The sequence below is a fragment of the Ischnura elegans genome, chromosome 10 (genome assembly GCF_921293095.1).
Source record: "Ischnura elegans chromosome 10, ioIscEleg1.1, whole genome shotgun sequence".
Classification (NCBI taxonomy): domain Eukaryota; kingdom Metazoa; phylum Arthropoda; class Insecta; order Odonata; family Coenagrionidae; genus Ischnura; species Ischnura elegans.
In genome coordinates, this window is record NC_060255.1 from 54,461,121 (window position 1) to 54,481,726 (window position 20,606).

The window sequence follows — 20,606 nt, forward strand, 5'->3', positions numbered from 1 at the left end:
TTAAGTTCCTATGCTTCATTGCGTTGGATTTGTTCTTAAAGAAATGTTTGCTAAATTATTTTTATTTAAGATTAGTGGGAGACCAGTAGTTACTAAGATCGCATTTTTACACCGTTTCTTTCGGAAAAATAACAACGTGATACTTGCCATCTTCCCCCCTGCGAGTTTCGTTGAAAATCTGGTTGACCCCGCATCCCCGTAAATGGCTCACGTAATTAATGGATGAACCCCAAGTGATGCATGGTCATCGCTGTGCAAAGTGCTGACTGTGATATGAGAACGAGGAAGGGAAATAATGAACATTAATTAGAGAAGAATTTAGGCAACACAGTACAATCACACATCCAAACCCCGGAAGGAATAACCAAGCACAGCTAGGATTCGACCCTGCGATCTTCGGCTCAAAAGGTAAACTCAACTACCCCTTCCCCCCCTGCGCCACCGAGGCCGTTAAAAAAAATTCAAAATTCGGGTTTCAATGAATAATCATCATCATCAGGCGGTAATAATAACAAATAATACATCATTATAAATAATCATAATTAGGCGCTAATTATTATTATTAAATCATAATTAGCGCCTGATAATGATGATTATTCATTGAAACCCGGGTCGCGTTCTTATATAAAAAAAAGTGGCATAAGTAAGTGTGTATAACCAGGAAAAACTTATGGAATACCACAAGGTTAACCAAGAGTTAGTGAATTTTGAAGAATAACATCATCAATAAAACCAGATATATGAGACTACACCGCCCATTCTTACCTACGACTCTGACAATAACACATAGAAATGACGTAAGCAAACAGGATTTCACCCCTCGACCTTCGATTCATCAGGAAATGAAACTATGAAATGAAATGAAAAATGCCGTGCCACCGAGGTCGGCAAAAAATACGACGAGGATGGGATTCGAACCCACGCGTGCAGAGCACATTGGATTAGCAGTCCAACGCCTTAACCACTCGGCCACCTCGTCTCATATCGCTCAGTACTCACTGCAGGAAGAAAATGAAAAATATAAGTGGGTGATTTATTTATTGAAGCTAAGGCTATTAATATGGTGGCAGCCGTAATTTCTAAAAAAAAAATTGAAAAGAGGGTATTTTATGAGATGGCTTTCACATCGAATTAGCAGTCCAAAGCTTTATCCACTAGGCCACCTCGTCTCATATAACTCACTGCTCACTACAGGAAGGAGATAACAATAGAAGCGGGTGATTTTTTTATCGAAGCTTAGGCTTTTAATATGGTTGGCAGCCGTAATGTCTAAAAAAAAATTGAAAAAATGGTAGTTTATAAGATGGCTTTCAAATTAAAGTTTGCGTTTCATCGTTGAAAATTTCCATTTCAACGTTGAAAAATAATTTTTTGATATCAGAAAGGCCCCTGTTTGCGCATATCAGTCGTGCGACACATTAGCGATGAAAGTATTGCATACCATCAAGGCGCTGCCGAAAATAATAATTCGACCCATCCCCATAACAACGGCCTTAATCTGCTCCGGGCCTCGGGCAGCTGTGGTTTTTGTGCGGGACTTATAATGCATTGGGCATTTTGAAAGGCATCTTATTAACTACCCTCTTTTCAATTTTTTTTTTTAGAAATTGCGGCTGCCACCATATTAACAGCCTCAGCTTCAATAAATAACTTTTTTTATCTTCTTCCTACAGTAAGCGATGAGTGATATGAGACGAGGTGGCCGAGTGGTTAAGGCGTTGGACTGCTAATCCAATGTGCTCTGCACGCGTGGGTTCGAATCCCATCCTCGTCGAATTTTTTTAACGGAATCGGTGGCGCAGGGGGGGTTTCCCGCACGAAGTGGGAAAATATGTAACATGTTACAGAAAAGAGGTGAGGCGGATGGTGGGGATAGCCATTTGACGGGTAGGCTAGGCTGAATCTGTAACATGCAATTTTTACATTTTTGGTTTCTGCTGAACCATTATTGTTATAAAACAAATGTAAAAAGTAACTTGTTACATACAACATGTTACACAGTAATTCTTCGTTAAAACTTTCGCGGGTGCTCGTCATGTTGAATTAAAACTTTTGGGCTATGTCGCCGCGTCAGATTTTGGGTGGCCCCAACGTTTCCCGACCGATGCTGGTCGCTTTCTCAAGGGAATCTGAAGAGGTGGGATTTAAAACTGATATATATAGGTATACGTGTCAGGTGGTGGGGGGAGGGGAGTGAGAGGTTGAAGGAGTAGGTTGTCGATTATTTTTGTCGATTACGGGTTGCCAAGTACGGCTGATTTTAAGGCCAGTGTCTCTGTTGAAGTTGTTGTTGAAGAGGAGAAAAACAACTTCAACAGAGACACTGGCCTTAAAATCAGCCGTACTTGGCAACCCGTAATCGACAAAAATAATGGACAACCTACTCCTCCAACCTCTCACTCCCCTCCCCCCACCACCTGACACGTATACCTATATATATCAATTTTAAATCCCACCTCTTCAGATTCCCTTGAGAAAGCGACCAGCATCGGTCGGGAAACGTTGGGGCCACCCAAAATCTGACGCGGCGACATAGCCCAAAAGTTTTAACTCAACATGTTACACAGTGTAAACGCAACTTTAGACATCGAATGATATGAATCGGACATTAATGAAACCGGGCCGCCCAGACATAAGCGGCCTGGACCAACTTTAAAGAACACTCGGAACCCTTTTATGTACTCGCCAATCAAAGATTTTTCAAATAGTTACCTTAAAAACTAGCACTAGCATATCAATCAAATGGTGCAGACGATATGGATCCGAGGGAAACAGGATTTTCGCGGAGGCAGCGACCATTGATATTGTAGCAGACCAGACAGAGGCACGAATTACGCTAAGGGGGTCGAGATGCGGGCGGGTGGATGCATAGGTACCTATAAAGTGTATGATACAGGAGATCCGACAGTAACAGGTGCGGAGGTCTAATTCCAACACGCGAATGCAAGCAACACCATCAGAAGCGAAAATATATTACATTGTACGTAGCGAACACAAGTAAGGTTAGCATTAGAGATTTTAACAATAACGAAACCCACGATATTTTATGGGTAAGACACTCCTCACACTCCCCTCACGATATTGGGTTAATTACGTGAGGTGATTATAGCGTTTTTTTGGACCACCCCTTGGTAAGCTATCGTGAGATTTGGCCCAACCCACCCCTCTAATCTCACCTGAGAGGGTTCAAAATACGTATTTCCAGTGTAAATATGTTAATCTACGATTCATTCCTTCGGATTTATAAAAAAAAAACAATTTATTTCATCAGGTATTTATATTTATGTTTAGTTAAGACTATTATTTAAGATTACCAATATCGTAGTCTAGATATCATATTTTACACTGTTTCTAGCGGAAAAAAATTACGCGATACTTGCCAGGACTAGTGAGATTGGATGAGAATCGGCTTGACCCCTTCCCTCCTAAACGCCTCACGTAATTAACGGATGCCCCCTATTAAAGCAAGTGCAAGAAATAGCTACATTCCGCAGTTAACTCCTTTACGCTCGATCTATAAAAATCATTCGTTTTATGGGACTTCATCTCTATCTTGTGTCCCTATTTAGATGGGAAGAGCCCTAGGCAGTGGCGTAACCAGGAATTTCGTTCGGGGGGGGGGGGGGGGGGTCCAAAATCAGGGGGAGGTTTTTTTTTAACAGTGTACTAAGTTGAGTGTTTTAAACGAATATTAACACTTTTCATCATCTAAAAAACTTCATTTATTAAATAAATATTTAGTAAATTCATGATTTTTTCATATTTTGTTTTCTTTTACCAAGGAAAATAATTGTTTTTTTTTATATTTCGGGGAGGGGGGGTCCGGACTCCCCGGACCCTCCCCCTGGCTACGCCACTGGGCCTAGACCTTGTATATTCGCCCCTAAATCCCACACTTGTTGACTTCGGTATTTGGATGAAAAGTCTGACGTGTTACATGATTTTTACGATGAGGTAAGAGTAGGGATGAAATGGTGGAGAGAATCTCGACGTCGACACTAGCTACTCGCAATGAAAAGGTTTAACGTTCACACGTTTCAAACACACGGACACAGCTATGCAATTGAGCTCTCGATTGATTACTCAATCACGGCTCGGAATACTTCCGAAAGATCTCCGCCACAGCAGGGATTTGAACCCGAGTCTTTAAATCCAACACACTAGTAATCATATCAATACCACCCTCCTCACCAGTAGCGCAGCGAGGGGGGTTTTGGGGGATAACCCCCCCCCAGAGCTCAAAGAATTTTTTATGTTTAGTCCATTTTACTTAATTTGATCGGTATTACTTATAGCATAGCGTTAGGATTCATCAAATATCCCTCAGAAAGCCTAAAACTCGTATTTTGAACCATTATTCTTTTAAAAAATTTCGGAGGACGGCCCCCGCAAATCCCGATTACCTTGGCGGGGATGCAATACCCCCACACTCCTAAGTATTACATGAGCCTAAAACCCCCCCTAGCCTTAATTCTTAGCTGCGCCCCTGCTCCCCACGACTATTCTTTTTTTTCTGATATCCTCTGCCGCGATTGCTTCCCGACTCGGAGCGATTCTAATGGGCGTATTATTTTTTTTCTGTTCAGTCGCCTCCGTAATATTCCTGACGTGCCGTAGACGCTCTACACGAATCGAAAGAGTCGCGCTTAATGGGAAGCAGAGCTGAGAGCGAGATAAAGGTATTTTTTCCTCAAAATAAAATTCATTCTCCAGAAACTCACATCATTGGGGCACGGAGCTTAGGGACCCAATGCGGGTGACCCATTCCACTAGCAGAAAAAAAATATTTTCGAAAAATAAACCGCAGAAGCATCTATAATAAAATACTTACCATAGAGATAATTTAGTATACTTTAAAACACAGGGTATATATCACTCAAAAACCTGAAAGAAAAATATAATCCGAATACATAGATGCAGACAGCAGAATAGGGAATTCTAGAGGTTCATCACGATTAATAAAATTCCTAATAGGATAGAATTCGAAGAATGACTTCCGTGATCCCTTAATTCGAGTAAGGACGACCGTCGTGACGGTAACTTCTCCTCTCCCTACCCTCCTGTGTTAAAAAGCCAGTCTCGTAAAAATCAAAGAACTTTGAAAGCTGAGCAACACTCACCTGTTTCTGCAACGCTCCGGGATTGTCCTTCCTCTCGAACCTCTCGAACTTGAAGCTGTTGCTTCGGTAAAGCTCGTTGTCCGGCTTCTTGCCACCACAGAATCTCCTCGTCAATGCCCTGGGCCTGAACTCCATCACGTGGCTAGTGTCCAGCTGGAAATGGAACAACACTCGCGATCTCCTCCAGCACCTCTTATCCATCTGACATGTACTGGTCCCATCATCTTCCTCCTCGGGTTGACCACTTCCCTTTTCCTCCCAGTTTTCTGTCATCATCATCCTCGTGTCGGCGGCTGACGGTCCATCATCGACTGCATTCACGGCCGATACCCTGTGCCGCAGGATACTCTCGTTCGAACTCACGACGTCGCACGCGGGATACTCCTTGACAGCTTCACCTTTGCGGTCGCATTTCGTCTCGGAGCTCGCGTCCGCCTTTGTGTTTTCCTCCGATTCACCAGAAGGTAAGTATTTTTGTTCTGAATTGTCACCGTCTAAACTTCGTTTTCCACTGCATAGTCCCACCCGCTTCAGCATCCTCTCCATGGTTCTTCTGCTGTGATAGCAGAGCCACCTGTTACCGAATTCGGAACAAGAGAACGTCGATAAGCGATATATATATATATATATATATATATATATATATATTGAGTTCATTGAGCAGAAGCAGTGCGATCAGTGCAATTCTGTGTTTTTGTTTTAATAATCTGCTAATATATTTGTTAATTATATCAAGAAAGGTATGCTGATAAATTTTTAACTTCTTTTTTATAATTCTCTTTCATACTTTTCTGCTAATTATTTGTTGGTGTAATATTTAGCTATTTGTTTTTCTGAACCAAGGACTTGTTTCTTTTACGTCATTTTCATGGTCATAGGAAACAACGGTGACTTGACACTTGGTTCTGGAAAATATTGAGTAGAATAAAAGAAGATATTCAAGGACTAGGAATTTTGCTTATTTGCATCCAGAATAGGTACACTTACGGATGTCAATTTTATCATTGTTGAAGGTGGCAGATATTGTTTTTGTATGGCTTCTGTCGTCATGCTGGTCGTGTATTCCATTAGAGAGTTTTAATAAGTGTTGCACGTATGCAAAAATTATTGTGATACATTTATGTTTCAGCAGAGTTTAACGTTGTTAGGTGCGCTGTTAGTCATTGCAATAGTGCTGGGCAGACTTTAAGCAGGGTTGTTTGCGGATCTAAGGGTTTTCTTTCCGAAAATAGAAGTATTGATTTTATTACTCGCTTATTACGTATTTAACGCATTAAACCAAGAATTATATTGGATTTCAACATCGCTAGCATTTATTTGTTGTGATATGTCGTGTCTGCTTTGTCTCCGAAGTGTTCATAATTTCGAAATCGTAAACCAGTTTCGTTTGCATATTTTGAACTCATTTTGCTATTAATAAATAAATAGTGCTACCATAGTTGAGTCGATAATTACTGTAAGATTACGTTAATTTCTACAATTTCTATATTTTTAACATTATTTTAACTGGTTTTCCTGTTAACCTCTTCTTAAGGTGGACACAGTCAGCCAGTATGGTGTGCATCCCGTGCATAGTCATCCCAGTCCTTCTGTACATATGGCATCGTTTCCTTCAACCTATTGTTCTTAAATTTTGGAATCCATGGAAGACGGTTGAAGATGGTAAACCCCGTCCTCCAAATAGTCAAGTTGACAAACCACCATGTGAAGGAAGTGAACAGATCAAGACAAAATTAATGGATGGTGATGCCAAATTAAGTGAAAAAGTGACTAACGGTGAATTGACTGCTGATCACGTTAAGTCTGAGTAAAGTGAATGAATTCTAAAATCATTATTTTTCCATTCCAAGTTACTATTTATAGAGTTTTAAAATTGTTACATGGCCGCTGTGAATGATGTTCCTCACGAAGCAACTTTAATGCTCCCGTTAATAATATTGATTTTAATAATATTCGAGTTAATATGAAAAATTCGTAGATTATTGTTCTCAGTTGCTCAAAGTCTGCGAATGCCATCCTATATTAGTAATGTCTCAGTTTTAAATATCTTGTGAAGCAGGGAGGTTGAAGAGAATGTGAAACACCCTGATAAACCTCAATTTTTAAACCCTAATAAACATAACAACAAATATAGTACTCAAGCTATCACTAATAAGTAATCCAGAAACCTCTAAGGAACTGGTTATTAGGATATTTAAATTAGTTGAGAGACCTTTTTTTTGCTAAATTGTTCCCATGCAGCGAGGAAAACATTCAGATAGTATTTTAATTTAATAAATTTGTGTTATTTTTATTAGTGATATTGTATCGATTGTGTTTTAGGGTGATGATGTAATATTGTTCATCATCAATCAATTCACAATCTCATTGGTTTGACCAAAAGATTAATTTTGATGGGTGAGGTTAAAGCTTGCCTTAGACTATGCCTGTGTATAGGTGTGAATGTTGTACATTAAGGGATAGGTTACCTTTTTCTGGGCCATTTTGCTTTCAAGGATTTTTTTTTTGTATCCAAAGGCACTTGTACCACAAGATTGGTAGCCATAGAAAGTGTAAGCAGAAGTTCAGGATGCCCCCTTATGACTTCAGGTGAACCCATCCAAGAGTTAACCCTTGTCTATTCCATTAATTCCCCCTGTGATTCAAAAATTAGGACATTGCCTTGATATTTTAGGGTTCCTACAGTATTTTCTCGTTTAATGTTTCAAATGGTTAATTCAGCCCCATCTTCAGATATGTGATGTATTACAAACTCCTATGCACCAGAAATTAATCATTGCAACATCATCTGTGGTTCTGGAAGGTTTTTATGATGTCCATATTTTAAAGTTCTTATGTATAATGAATGTTTTTAGTTTCTGAGAGAAAGATGACCTCAGTTTAGCCTGATAAAATGACCCATATGTTTGGGTTTATATTTTGCCCATTGATTTCTTTCCTTGTCTCATTAGAGTTTTTTTCAATGGGATCGGTTGTGCAGCAAATATTAAACTTGGTGTATCCAGTATTTGTTTGGAAGAATTGTTAAAGTTTGGAAGCTAGTCCTGTTGTTTGAACTGTAATAAATGATTTTTTCAGCTGAAGGTTATCTCAAGCCTTTCTCCCATCATGTATTCCTTGCTAAACTTGACCACCTTCAGTGGGAGATGTATTTCATGGAGAGAAAAGTTGGTTTAAGATGTCATCGTTCATGAAAAAACGTCCTGTTGCTCTGTCCTTGAGAGTCAATATGACCTCCAAAGTTCTGAAGGTAAAAACACTCTTCACGGTCAAACTTTTTCCCCCTCTCTGTTTATTACATTTTGTTTTATCTTTCAAGTTCAATGTCCTCCATCCAAGCAGAGCTATTAAAAAATGACTTGTTACAAACAGGTTTTTGTGTATGTATGAGCAATCCCTTGATATGAGCAATATTATGAGTATTGATATGAGAAATCCCTATATCTAGATTGAGTGGCAAAGCTTCTTCTGTGTAGCTAAGTTTCTGTTATATAAATTTTACCATAGTTAGAAGTTAGTCACCCATTTTTTATGAAAATTCACATTTTGCTTGTCTGCACCATGGTTACAGCTTTCTACTGCAATTGTAGCCTACATCCTCGTTACAATGAAAGAAGAACTGTTAATGGAATGCATCGTGATTTACTACATAACTGTAGAATGTTTGATTCCCTGCCTTTATCAATTTATTATAATTAAGGATTAAATGTGAAGGGGTTAGTGCATTGATGCAAGTTACATAAGTCATCTAGTGAGAGGTACTTTAGTGTATTACCTCACGATAAAAATTCCATCTGAACTCAAATCCTTGTCACTTCTCTATCATTTCTTTTTTATTAACACCATATTACAAAATTTACATTGTAAACTTATTCCAGTGCTTAAATACATCTTGGTAGGTACAAACTATGAACTAATTTTGGGTTTTATTGATTTTGAATTGATTCAATTATACTCGACACGGGTAAAAACATTAATACACATAATTTTTAAGAGAAAATTCATTATGAATATGATATTCCACCAAGAGGCTACTATGGTATTTCAACTAAGATAGTGCTTGTCTTCGTTATTTTGAGTGGCTATGCATTATTATTCTTTCATAGCAGAGAGTATTTTTTTTAAATATAGTCTGGCATACTGAATACATATGTTCTAGTCATTATCATAGTCTGTCATGCTCCAAAACATTTTAATCCAATACAGATATCTATTGTTAGCTCTTTTAATTGACTTCATTAATTTTTAGAATTTTAATGTGTGCATTAGCTTTGTCTTGTTTGTGGTTTTTCGCTAATAATCCTCATTCTGTTGTTTAGGCATTGAAATTATCCAATTCCATCAAATTTTAGGTGTACAGGATTTGTTGAAAAATCTAAACAACTCTGTATTTGTGATAAGTGTATTGATTGAAAGAGGGAATGCATTGTCCTTCATATATTTCACCAATGATTTTAACCGCATAAAAATGTTTACTTGATCCTGATTATGTATTTTTTTATTTGATCCTTCCCTGAGGAAACTGATTTTATATTGGCATCTGTTGTCAATTCACAATTTTTAATTGAGGTTAACTGAATGAAAGCAAGAAATCATCCTTTTTCTGCAAATTGGCCTTCCTTCTAAGCTGCCTAGAAGAGAAAATCAACCCTTAAAAATACCCTCCGTGAAAAAAATAACCTTATTCCCTCAGAAAAATTGATCAGCAATGGCCAGGAAACATCAGGCAACAAACACAATACGTACACAGAGCTCACCCGAAAAAATTCCAGTGGAGAAAAAAACATGTACATACCTTCACCAGAATATCCATATTTGAAACAATGCTTTGATTAACCCTTTGGTTGAGATAAACATATATTTGGAATTGTTCCAGCATCTCCAGTTAACACGTTGCGTACTGGGGTATTTAAATTCCTAGGAACGCCGATTCTGGGTGGAGGTGTTGAGATTGGAAATATGTGCCTATTAGGGCGTCATGCCTTTGGTTTAAACATTGTTAAAAAGCTAATGTTTAGAATATAACTTTACCCAATCAAACGTTATGATGCATCAAATCATAATGAATAACGAACAACAACTGAAAACGTACTAACGAATATGTATTGTGCGCTTTAAAATTGTTTGGGTTGACACGCTAAAATGACGAGAGCCTTCGTCATCCATCCGGAATGTTCGGGAAAAAAATGACGAGAATTCTTGCCATGCGTACGCAACGTGTTAAAATGTACTCATACTTTCAACCCTGTCTTCTTAACTTGCTCTCCTGACCCATTCTTATCTTTATAGCCTTAACTCTTTCTGGAGACAATTTATTGGTAACTCTCCCTTCCTGCCCAAATAAGTCCCATGCTCTTCACCTGGATCCACCCAATGTAAGAAAAACGTCACACCCGGTATCGCTCCATTGTAATGGCTCATGCATTGCTCGGGCGAGGTACATTGTTGTGCTTTATACTTTCTTAGAATGAGGAAGCTAAGGGTTTCATTTCAATGTATGACTTTTCAAGTGAGAGGTAAAACGTATCCTTAAAGCTACATACAAAGCATAATGGTACACTGAAAATGGACAATCGCTTTGTGAAAGTAATATAGATAATCTCCAACCTGAATCACATGATTATTTTCAGCCATGATTCCTGTAAAATTTCTATCCAAAATATGGATGATGAAAGCTAAAGTAATAAGTATTTTGAGAAACTTAAGCCAGCTCAAGTGCACTTAGATGTATACAAAGGGAAGGCCAAAATTTTAGGAACTGAATAATTAGAAGCAGAGCCGGCCTTAGGGCGGGGCGACCGGGGCGACTGCCCCGGGCCCCGCGGTCGTGAAAAAAAATTAAAATATACGATAGTTTGAAAACGCAATTTCAACTATTACTGTATTGTTAAGTCCGTGCAAGACAAAAAATAATATTATGAAAAAGGAATAATAATGCAGTAATTTAAAGTAAAAAGCACGCTTTTTATGTTTACGTTATAATTTTATGAATAAATATAATTATAAATTTAATTTGTATTATACTATTTTGAACTCAAAGGCGTGATGGTATCATAACAGCGTAATTACGAAGTCTGAATTTGGGAGGGGAACGCATACTTAGGCAGAGAGTGGTAGGGATTCAAAATGCTCGAGTTTGTAGATGGGGTATAGAGTTTAATATTTTAAGTGAAGGGCCCCGCACTGAAGGTTCGCCCCTAGCCCCGCACCTGCTAGCGCCGTCACTGATTAGAAGGAAATGTTACAAATGAAGCAGTGGCAGTTTTAAGCCTCAATCCTCATTGGCTTGATTCAAGCAACATTTTAAGGAAAGTCTTGGTCAACCTGTTCTTTCCAAGAGAAGAAATACAACTCCTGCATGTGACAGTGGTTTCTTACTAAATAATAATGTACTTTTCAATTAGATGGACTAAATCTTTCAAGTTGAATACATCAATCATAAATTGAATGAAATATAAAAGATGTAATCTTAAAATAAACAGTTATAACACATGGCTGTATTGAGTAAATTCATTCTTAACGCCAACAAATTATGTGTCCCATATAAAACTAAATGTTGTTTAATACAAAAATTTGCAATAAATTGTAAATTACCCTACCATTGCTCTTTCCATCACTTCATTGCATGCTGCTTTTATGGTCACAGAAGCTGTTGCTGACATTGACTTATAGCCAATCAGAATGCACGGATACCCCCCAGATACTTAAAAAAATACAATTTTTTTAATACAGTCATCATCAGTTCTGTTTCGTTTAGTGTATTACAGAGCCTCGGTCATTTAATTTCATATTAATAACTTTCACATTAAAATAGAGAGAATATTTCATACAGTAAATTTTGGGGGACACTGGGGTACGTGACCCCCCGAGATGCTTATAAAAATAGAAAAACTTTTCATGTGGCTATCTTAATGCTCATTTTGTTTTGTATATTATGGAGCCTCAATCATTTAATATCATATGAATGACTTTCATAGTAAAGAGGTTATTCCGTACAGTAATTGTCATATTTTGTTTTTAATCTCAAATATGAGAAGACCATTTGCCTGTCAGACCCTAGTGCCCCCCCTTCCCCCCAGAAAAAATCTTAGAACTGCCCTTGCTTTAGACAACTGTTTCTTCCTATTGTGCTCATTTAATTTAATAATATATGCATTATGATTCATGCAGTTAATAAGTCTATACTTCACACTGCTTAGACGCCAAATTGATTGACCTTACTTCACCTATCTGTAAATCCATCAATAATGAGTAGCTACTCTCATATTGATAATTTTCCCCATGCCTTACACACTGCAGCTATCAGAGCAAAGGTATACCAAAGTGGTTCCCAAAGCTCTTAAATTGAGGTCAAAAAGGTCATGGTTGAGAACAGGGGTAGGGGCCATGACTAAAAATTCAATTGGCAAAAAAGTTAAATCAATATTTTTTCAACTAGAAATAACATGGATTTATCCTAATAAAATGTATGATTTGGCATCATGTGCCTTATATTAATCCAGTTATATTGAGGTCCACAAAAACTTTTAGCATTATTGCTCATGGTATCCTAGCAAATTTAACAGGCAGCTAGAGCAACAAAGAGCCTTCCTTGCTTAAGAGGCATTTTCTCATAACCATTTGTTACTTCACACAACTTATGCGGTCGGACATCCTGCCAGGTAGGCACACCTTGTGACAAGCTCAAAGAGAAAACGTAAAATCCTGCTCCGAGACCATGAATTCAAAGTTGCAAGTTTCCCACTTCTCTGGGTACTGGGTACCTTCCTGAGCAACATCGGGTGGCCGGCTAGTTTAAACTAAAATTGTAGTTTGTGTGCGAGAGAGAAACGATTGTATTTCTCAGAGTGCATCTGACAACAAGGCATTCTTAGTCTTATGGATCGAGTTTTGTTAGTATGTTTACGTGAAAGTGTCAGCAATTCTGGTTGAAAGGCAGGAGTTTTGTCCCGGTGATAAAAAACTTTCCCACTGGTACACCAACCCAGTGATCTGATACGAAAGTGTGACTTGTGTTCTAAGATTTAATTTTAACCGTTTGAATTTTTTCACTTAATTACTCAAGGGGCCAGAGAGTTCCCCTTTATATTTATGTCCTGGAGGTTGAAGAAGAAAACTTACTACATAAAATTAATCAAAAACAACATTATCACTGGTACTCATGGAATCATACTTATTAACAAGGTAAATATCTTATTAAGGGTTTTCATTGCATGCTTAACTGTAATAGCATCTAAATATGAAGAGCTACCGGTATATCACTCTCATCATTGTCATGCTTAGAATGTTTTACTATTCCAGGAGTTAGGTTACAGTAAAATTCTAACATCTTTTTCATTCATTTTTATTTCATTTTATATGGCACCATGACTTGGCATCACAATTGCAGTGGCTTCAGTTCACAATAATTCACAAGGTGCCAAAATTACAGTGTTTTTCTCATTGGCTTGATTCAAACAACATTTTGAGGAAAGTCTTGGTCAACCTGTTCTTTCCAAGAGAAGAAACACAACTTCAACATATGTAAAGGTTTGGTTTGCTGGCTCCCATCCTATACATCTATATGAAATGGATGAGAAAATTCCAACATGAACGATATCCATGCATACACTTAACAGACAATGACCATTCAGAACATCTCTTCCAGCAACTCATGCCCTTATACCCTGTGGCATGCTACTAATGAAAAATAAATTATGTGAATTGAATTGACTCATTTCCTATTTGTACTGATGAATCATTCCAAATCAGAGGAGCAATATCTGAGCACCCAGGTGACCACAAGAACACCCAAATCGACCCTGAACGCAACCTAAAATAATTGTGATATCTTTCATACAGTTATTCTCATAATCATCTGCACACAAAAACAATTCATTCCTTCAACTGCGTTCATCAAAAATATTTTTGATTTTTTTTTAGATTTTTTTTAAATGATGAAGCAATCATTACAATAAATTTAAATAGTTTGTTAGACTTAAGGTCAATATCAAAATTTAATAAAAATTACTGAGCACCATCACAAAAAATAACTTAAATAATTACATACACAAGAAACCTAAGCCAAGCAGATGGCATTTTTCTGTGATATTGTGCCCTTCAACACACTCCATGTACAAAAAATTTATATCTCAAAGAAAATCTATTATGTATGTATAGTCTGTACTTTCCCTATCATGCTGAGGCATCAAGTAAAATATATATATAATGCCTCAACCCACTGGGACACTTACCCTCCCCAAGTAAAGACGCATGATTGCATTTAGAACTTCTAAGATTGTTTTCAATCACACAAAACCCAACTCCTCAAAACAATTAACTGGAATGACGAGTTGGAGAAATGCAATCCATTGACTTCTTATTTAGGGTACAAAAGAATTAACACAAAAGAATCATCTCAACATTTCTCAAATAGAATGAAATATCAGACCAAAGACAGCGAGCCAAAATGAAGATTTGGAAGCCAATTTTGAAAAAAAAACAAGTTGAAAATTTGATTTCAACCCGTTCAATAAATACAAAGATAGATTAATAACTACGGGAAAATTTCACACGATAAAACATTTTTCTTATTAAAGTGCTAAAAATGAGAGGCACTGTAATTGACAGATCCAATCTACTATACTTCTTACTTATTATACCATCGTAGGGTGAAATTCTTCACCAATAATTGCACCAAAAAAGATGTCCTCCCCTTTCTCTTATAAAATAAATAATGGTCTCCTATATGAACACTCATTTGAAATTATTTATCTGCTGTTACACGTAAATTAAATGCTTATGATATAATCAGTTTCTGCCAGCAGGGCTCATTATTGAAATGGCCACTGATGTGGTGTTCCCTTCCCTACCCCCCAAGACCCACAGTTAAATCACAGTCAGTTGCTTCCTATGTGACTAGTTGAGGATCATCCGTGTTCTCTCAATATCATGACTTAACGGAATACAACAATTCAGTCTCTTACACTCACACACACTCAAACATACAGTAATGGTGTGGCCATGTAACGTGAGCTGTAACCATACCATATGTAAACAAAGTTTTCTCACCTGAGTATTAGCTACATCAACACTGTCTCAGATTTTAAAAATTGCACCCTTACCCAACATCGATATAGATGCAAGAGGCACATTTTAAGCCAGTAATTCTCTTCCTGTGCCTTAATGTACAGCTGATTGCACAGCCATTCATGTCCACAATCAGTCAGACAAGCATCTTCAAAGGTTATCAGATCAGCGAATGTTCCCACAGTGGCAGGAACGTGAATTTTAGTCTTCAAAGAGGCAGTCAATTGTTTTGTGATCTTTCAACTTCAGATACGAGGAACGGAAGACATGCTTTACCCTTTCAAACACATCCTTGTCGTAGACTGACCTGGCTGTGTTGGTGAGATCAAAAGGCTCTGAAAAAGAATTGTTTTTCATTAAAAAAATTGTAACAACAGTCTTATTTATTTTGACCCAAAATCACTATCAATTCAGGAACTACGAGGAGTGCATTTATCAGGAAAATAAATGTTTTGCAATACAACCACTCATAAATTCAACCTTCAATGCAGGATGCGATTTTTAATTTTACCCAAATACAGGATTGAAATGTACTACATATTAATGATAGCAGAGTGGCACTTAGTGAAGGTCTAAAGCCACTGATAGGATGCAGGAGAGTGAATTTCTTGGATCACTGGAGCAGAACAGGCTACAAGTTGCCATTTAGCTTTAGAACAGATCAAGTCAATTGAATGAATATGTCAATCCAAGACAACATAAACAGGTTACTCAGTAGTCAGTCGCATACATGGGTGCTTTAATAAATAAACAGCAATAGATAGATGATGTAATGGATGAGTAACTATCTTTCCCTAGTATCTACTAAATTATGTTAATGAATTACGAGTTTAGGTCAGAGTGAAGATCCTTTTCATTGAGTCAAGTATAAGAAGTGTCAGTCATCCTTTCCTTTACGTAAGGCTTGTATTATTTTATTGAAAACGCATAAATTACACTTTGTCCAGTTTCAAAAGGAAGGCTTCATTTTCAGATAAAGAGAATTTTTCCAATTCCCTTTAGCACAATTATTTCAGAGTGTATTCTTTTGTCTTGCATTTTGATTCCAAACTCAAGAAACAGTAAAACCAAGAACTGAAGATCCAAACAGACCAACCCTACTAAATACACAGTTTTCAATCTGAACATCAGCAGGATCTCACTTATTTTATCCACATCCTACAGTTGAGAATAATCAGAAAACATAATACAAAATCAGCTAAAAAATTAGAGCAACAAAGACCTCTAGGAAAAGGATTTCAACAGATCTCGTTTTAGTGAGTAAAGCACATGATGAGAATTCAGTTGACATCAGTCTCCACTTTACCATCACCATCGATCTCCACCATCAATTGACTTGGTTTTTTTTGCCATCAGCCTGTTCCACTCCTGGGTGAATTCAGTTCGTCACCAGGGAAAGTACTGATTTCAGAAGGTGTTACCATGGCAGATTATCTAAGTTTTTCTCAGTCTTAAAGAGGAAAAAGAAAATTTAAGCAACACCGAAGTACTGATTTCAGAAGGTGTTACCATGGCAGATTATCTAAGTTTTTCTCAGTCTTAAAGAGGAAAAAGAAAATTTAAGCAACACTTACTGACAATGCACAAGGGCAACCTCATCTAAGAGAATATCTGTGGCTTGAAGCACAGGTACCAAAGAACCATGCTTGCACAATGCGTGATGGCAAGATTGCGTGTTGATTGCCTTTACAATAGCTTTACGTTTATAGTTCCAAGGGTTGGAAATGGTTCAATAGAGATTTTACAAAACCACAACTTTCAGGCAACTATATGCAATGAAACCATTTGGTGCGGTGTCTGGAATATGGGTGCTTTCGTCACATAGCAATTTGATGAATCACACAGTATCAAGGTGAATGCAGTGGGCCTTCGATCTATTGTTTTCCAAGGGGATGAACGAAAAAACCACGAATGCGGGAAAACGATCAGTGCAGAAATGTTTGGCCAGGTTGCATACATAGCAGAAAACACAGGATTTTGGCAAATTGTGATGTGCTTTAACGGATTAATACAGGAATATAGCCATTTACATAAATATTTGAATTTTATAGAAACAATTTGAGCATATTGTTAATTTGACTAATATCTCTTTCAAATATCCTATGGGAACACGTGACCTCGTCAATAATTGTTTGCATGAGTCTCAGAATTTACACTGCTACGATAGATTTGACTGACATTGAAATTCTTTACTGGCAGGCACCATTTCAAGTACACCCATGTCTCGTATAGCGCAATTTCGATTAGCGCAATTTCGATATAGCGCAAATTCGTTCCTCGGGGAAACATCGCAACGCAGCGTAGCCTAATCAAAAAACTTAAAACGCTCTCATGATAAAACGTGAACTTGCGCTAAATACGCACGAAATTGCTATCATTTTACGCATATTACTATTATTGCTTGCCTCAAATCTTCTTTTTTGTTTATATATTAATCGAAATCCATTGCTGTGCAATGGCCAAAAGTATTACTCATCATTGGGTCCAGATAGCCGGCCTACCGAAGTAATTTATCTCATCTCCTTAACAAAATGACAATGTTAATTTAGATCATTAATTAAGCATGGGGCTAATGGAAATGAGTTTTTTTAAGCAATACGGTTTGAGACGTAATTTTTGCCGTCATAGGTTATCGGGCGATTGACTTCCAGGTAGAGGGTCTTCGCTAAAGCCTTCAAGGTCATCGGTATTCACGCGGGAGAAGTGGAGCGGTAGCCAAGTTTCGTATGAATAGCATCAACACATAAAAGGGTCTGCTATAGAGTCTCAAACACAATGGCTTCGTTCCCTCCCCGCAGTCGTAGGCCCTCTGCGTCTCAGGAATACGGTTCGGCAGTAGAAGGTGATTTCGATAGCCATACAGAGTAAAAACCAAGAGAAAATGGCATAGTATAGGAATACGGGTAAAAAAATCAAGAATTTATCAAGAAAAACCATAAACCTAGAAGAGAAATTGAAAGAGGTCGACTGCTTTGAAAATGGAGAGCGTCAAAGCGATATTGCTTGGAAGTTAAATACACGATGCCTTATTCTGAATGAAGACGAAGTTAAAACATCAGTGACCTCAGCCGCACCAACTTCAACCAAGCGGTCTACACATACGGAAAGTTCATAGTGAATCTTAACAAAAAGACGAGGGTGGTAATCGCTCCGAGAAATTTAATGAAAGCTCCGGTTGGTTCCAGAATTTTAAACGGCAAGCAGGTATTTTCAGTGCGGCGATATCAGGTGAATCTGGAAGTGTTGAAAGCGCAGTCACCGCAATATTTTCTGATGAACTCCAATCTGTGATTGAAAGTGGTTCCTTTCCCCCTCAACTAGTTTTTAGTGCTGACGAGACGATACTGTTTTGGAAAAGAATGCATTCTCGTTCATTCATTTTCAGGAAAGGAAAACCTGGGTCAGGTTTCAAGGCATTTAAAGACTGTTTCACGTAGCTGCTAATGCCTCGGAGGACTTCAAATTAAAATGATTTATCATTCATAAACTCCGCTAGCTATGAAATGGCATTCAAAGTAGCATTTGCCTGTCATTTCCATGAGCGACAAAAGGGCCTGGGTGACAAAATAGTTGTTTTTAGACTGGTTTGAAAAATCATCAACTGCCGGCAATGTATTACGAACCCCTGAGATAGAAGATGTTAGCCTACCCGCACGACAGGAGGGAATTTCAAACGCTCGTACGAATTTTTTATAACGTGAATAAAAGTCTTTGAATGCGTTACCACTATCTTTAAAGATACTTTCAACTGTAAAATTTATATAAATAAGGTATTTTAAGGCTATTTATGGGAATATATTCGGTTTAGAGGGTATTAGATACCCAACACCTATGCTACCAGGAACGCTTCCCTATCTTCCCGATGTTAAAACGCTCTCGTACAACGCGAATTCGTATAGCACAAAGACCCCAAGGAACGCATCCCTTGCACCATACGAGACATGGGTGTAGATGGTCCAAAAACAAATAGAAATAAAATTAATGAAAATAGATATATAACGATAGATGCTGTAAAAAATTACATAGCCAGTATGGAACTATATTTGAGACCAGGAATGGCAAGCGATGAATGCAAGAAAATGATCAATGCGGGGACGACAGATCAAATTTCTTCACCTTTGGATATAGCGAGCACCCAGTACAGTGAGTAATTTTCCGGCCATTACGAGCACTCATAAAACCAAGCTTCTACTGTAGTCAAACATGCAGTTTACCTTCAATGCACAGGAATTTCCATTGATGAGGATCATTCTTGTAACTCCTAACTCGTCTGCAGTCTTCTATAGAAATCCTTGCAGCCAGCCTGACAGACACAGCTTCCTGGGTGAAACTGAATAAACACTGGCTTTTAGATATTTTTTTTAACACTTCGACTAGAGATTTTGACAAGTTAAAAATCCTAAAATGCAGAATTCAATATTCTCAATGCCTTAAAATGGATTGCAGAGAGTGGAGAGAATCATGCAATTTTGATTTTAAACTAAATTTTCTACTCAATGAAACAGAACCAAAGTGACTGAGCACCTCCAATGACATGCTTCATAGCCGGCATGTATTGACCACACGAGATGCACTCTGCAGTCTGTGTGTTAACATAACAAAATATTTCCAATTAACTTAACACAGAGGTTTGGTTTGCCAAATTACAGACAATAGTTAAGGGGGTTTTAGGTCATCATTTCATGAGAGTAGGTCCAGGACCAGTGCTTATTTTCCAATTTTTTCTCCTAGGGTTAGCTTCAGGTAACATAAGCTGGTCATAAAATGATTGAATTACAGTCATTGGAAGAGGCACTAATATCTTCCCCAACTTGAGAAAATGAACTCTGATAAAACCATATTGAATAGCCTGGGACATGAATTCTTAACAGGTTTCAGTGCATCAATAATTTTTTTAAACTCACTTAGCACTATAAATCAGACCCAGCATTTACATCCATCAATCCATTAGAATTAGTGCTTCCTTTGTTTACATAGGATGTATGTACAGTATTTCAAACTTTTATTTTCCATTCCAACAGAAGTAATGTTATTTATATCATTACATATTCTGTGTAATGTAACATGGGGAGAAATGCCCTACACTTGAATTCCTTCGGAATAATAAATTCATACTTTTACTTCCTTCCAAAAATTTGTGAAGTTTGAACAGAAAAATTTGCCTGTAATGGGATTGCCTGCTTACACTATATCAGTGATATTTAAGATGCAGATGTGTTTTGTACTGCAAAAGTCACCCCTTTTATTTTTCTAAAGGAGATTTTGGTCAAAAATTGGAGTACTCGTGAAGTTGCACATATATACAGAATTATGCAAGCATAAAAATACAAAGAAATAAAAGTAAATAGAACACGCAATACTTAACTGATTATGAGTAACCATACATTCTTAAGACTTATACCAGTAAAAACTAACTTT

At 37.6% G+C, this 20,606-nt stretch overlaps 1 protein-coding gene and 2 non-coding genes across 5 annotated transcripts in view; 1 reads left to right on the plus strand and 2 right to left on the minus strand.

Moving 5' to 3' along the window:
* Positions 1-897: 897 nt before the first annotated feature.
* On the minus strand, positions 898-979 carry Trnas-gcu. Its single transcript has one exon. It is a non-coding gene; the product is annotated as a tRNA-Ser (tRNA).
* Positions 980-1,692: 713 nt separating this feature from the next.
* Trnas-gcu lies at positions 1,693-1,774 on the plus strand. The gene has a single exon. It is a non-coding gene; the product is annotated as a tRNA-Ser (tRNA).
* An 11,674-nt stretch (positions 1,775-13,448) lies between these two features.
* LOC124166588 (poly(A) RNA polymerase gld-2 homolog A-like) overlaps positions 13,449-20,606 on the minus strand; it is a 54,817-nt gene continuing 47,659 nt past the window's right edge. For all 3 annotated transcript variants that reach the window (XM_046544161.1, XM_046544160.1, XM_046544162.1), the window contains 2 exons: positions 19,403-19,518; positions 13,449-15,523 (listed from right to left, as the gene is read on the minus strand). In XM_046544161.1, coding sequence (XP_046400117.1) covers positions 15,390-15,523; positions 19,403-19,518 — 250 coding nt within the window. In that variant the 3' untranslated portion in view covers positions 13,449-15,389. The remainder of the gene's footprint in view (positions 15,524-19,402; positions 19,519-20,606) is intronic.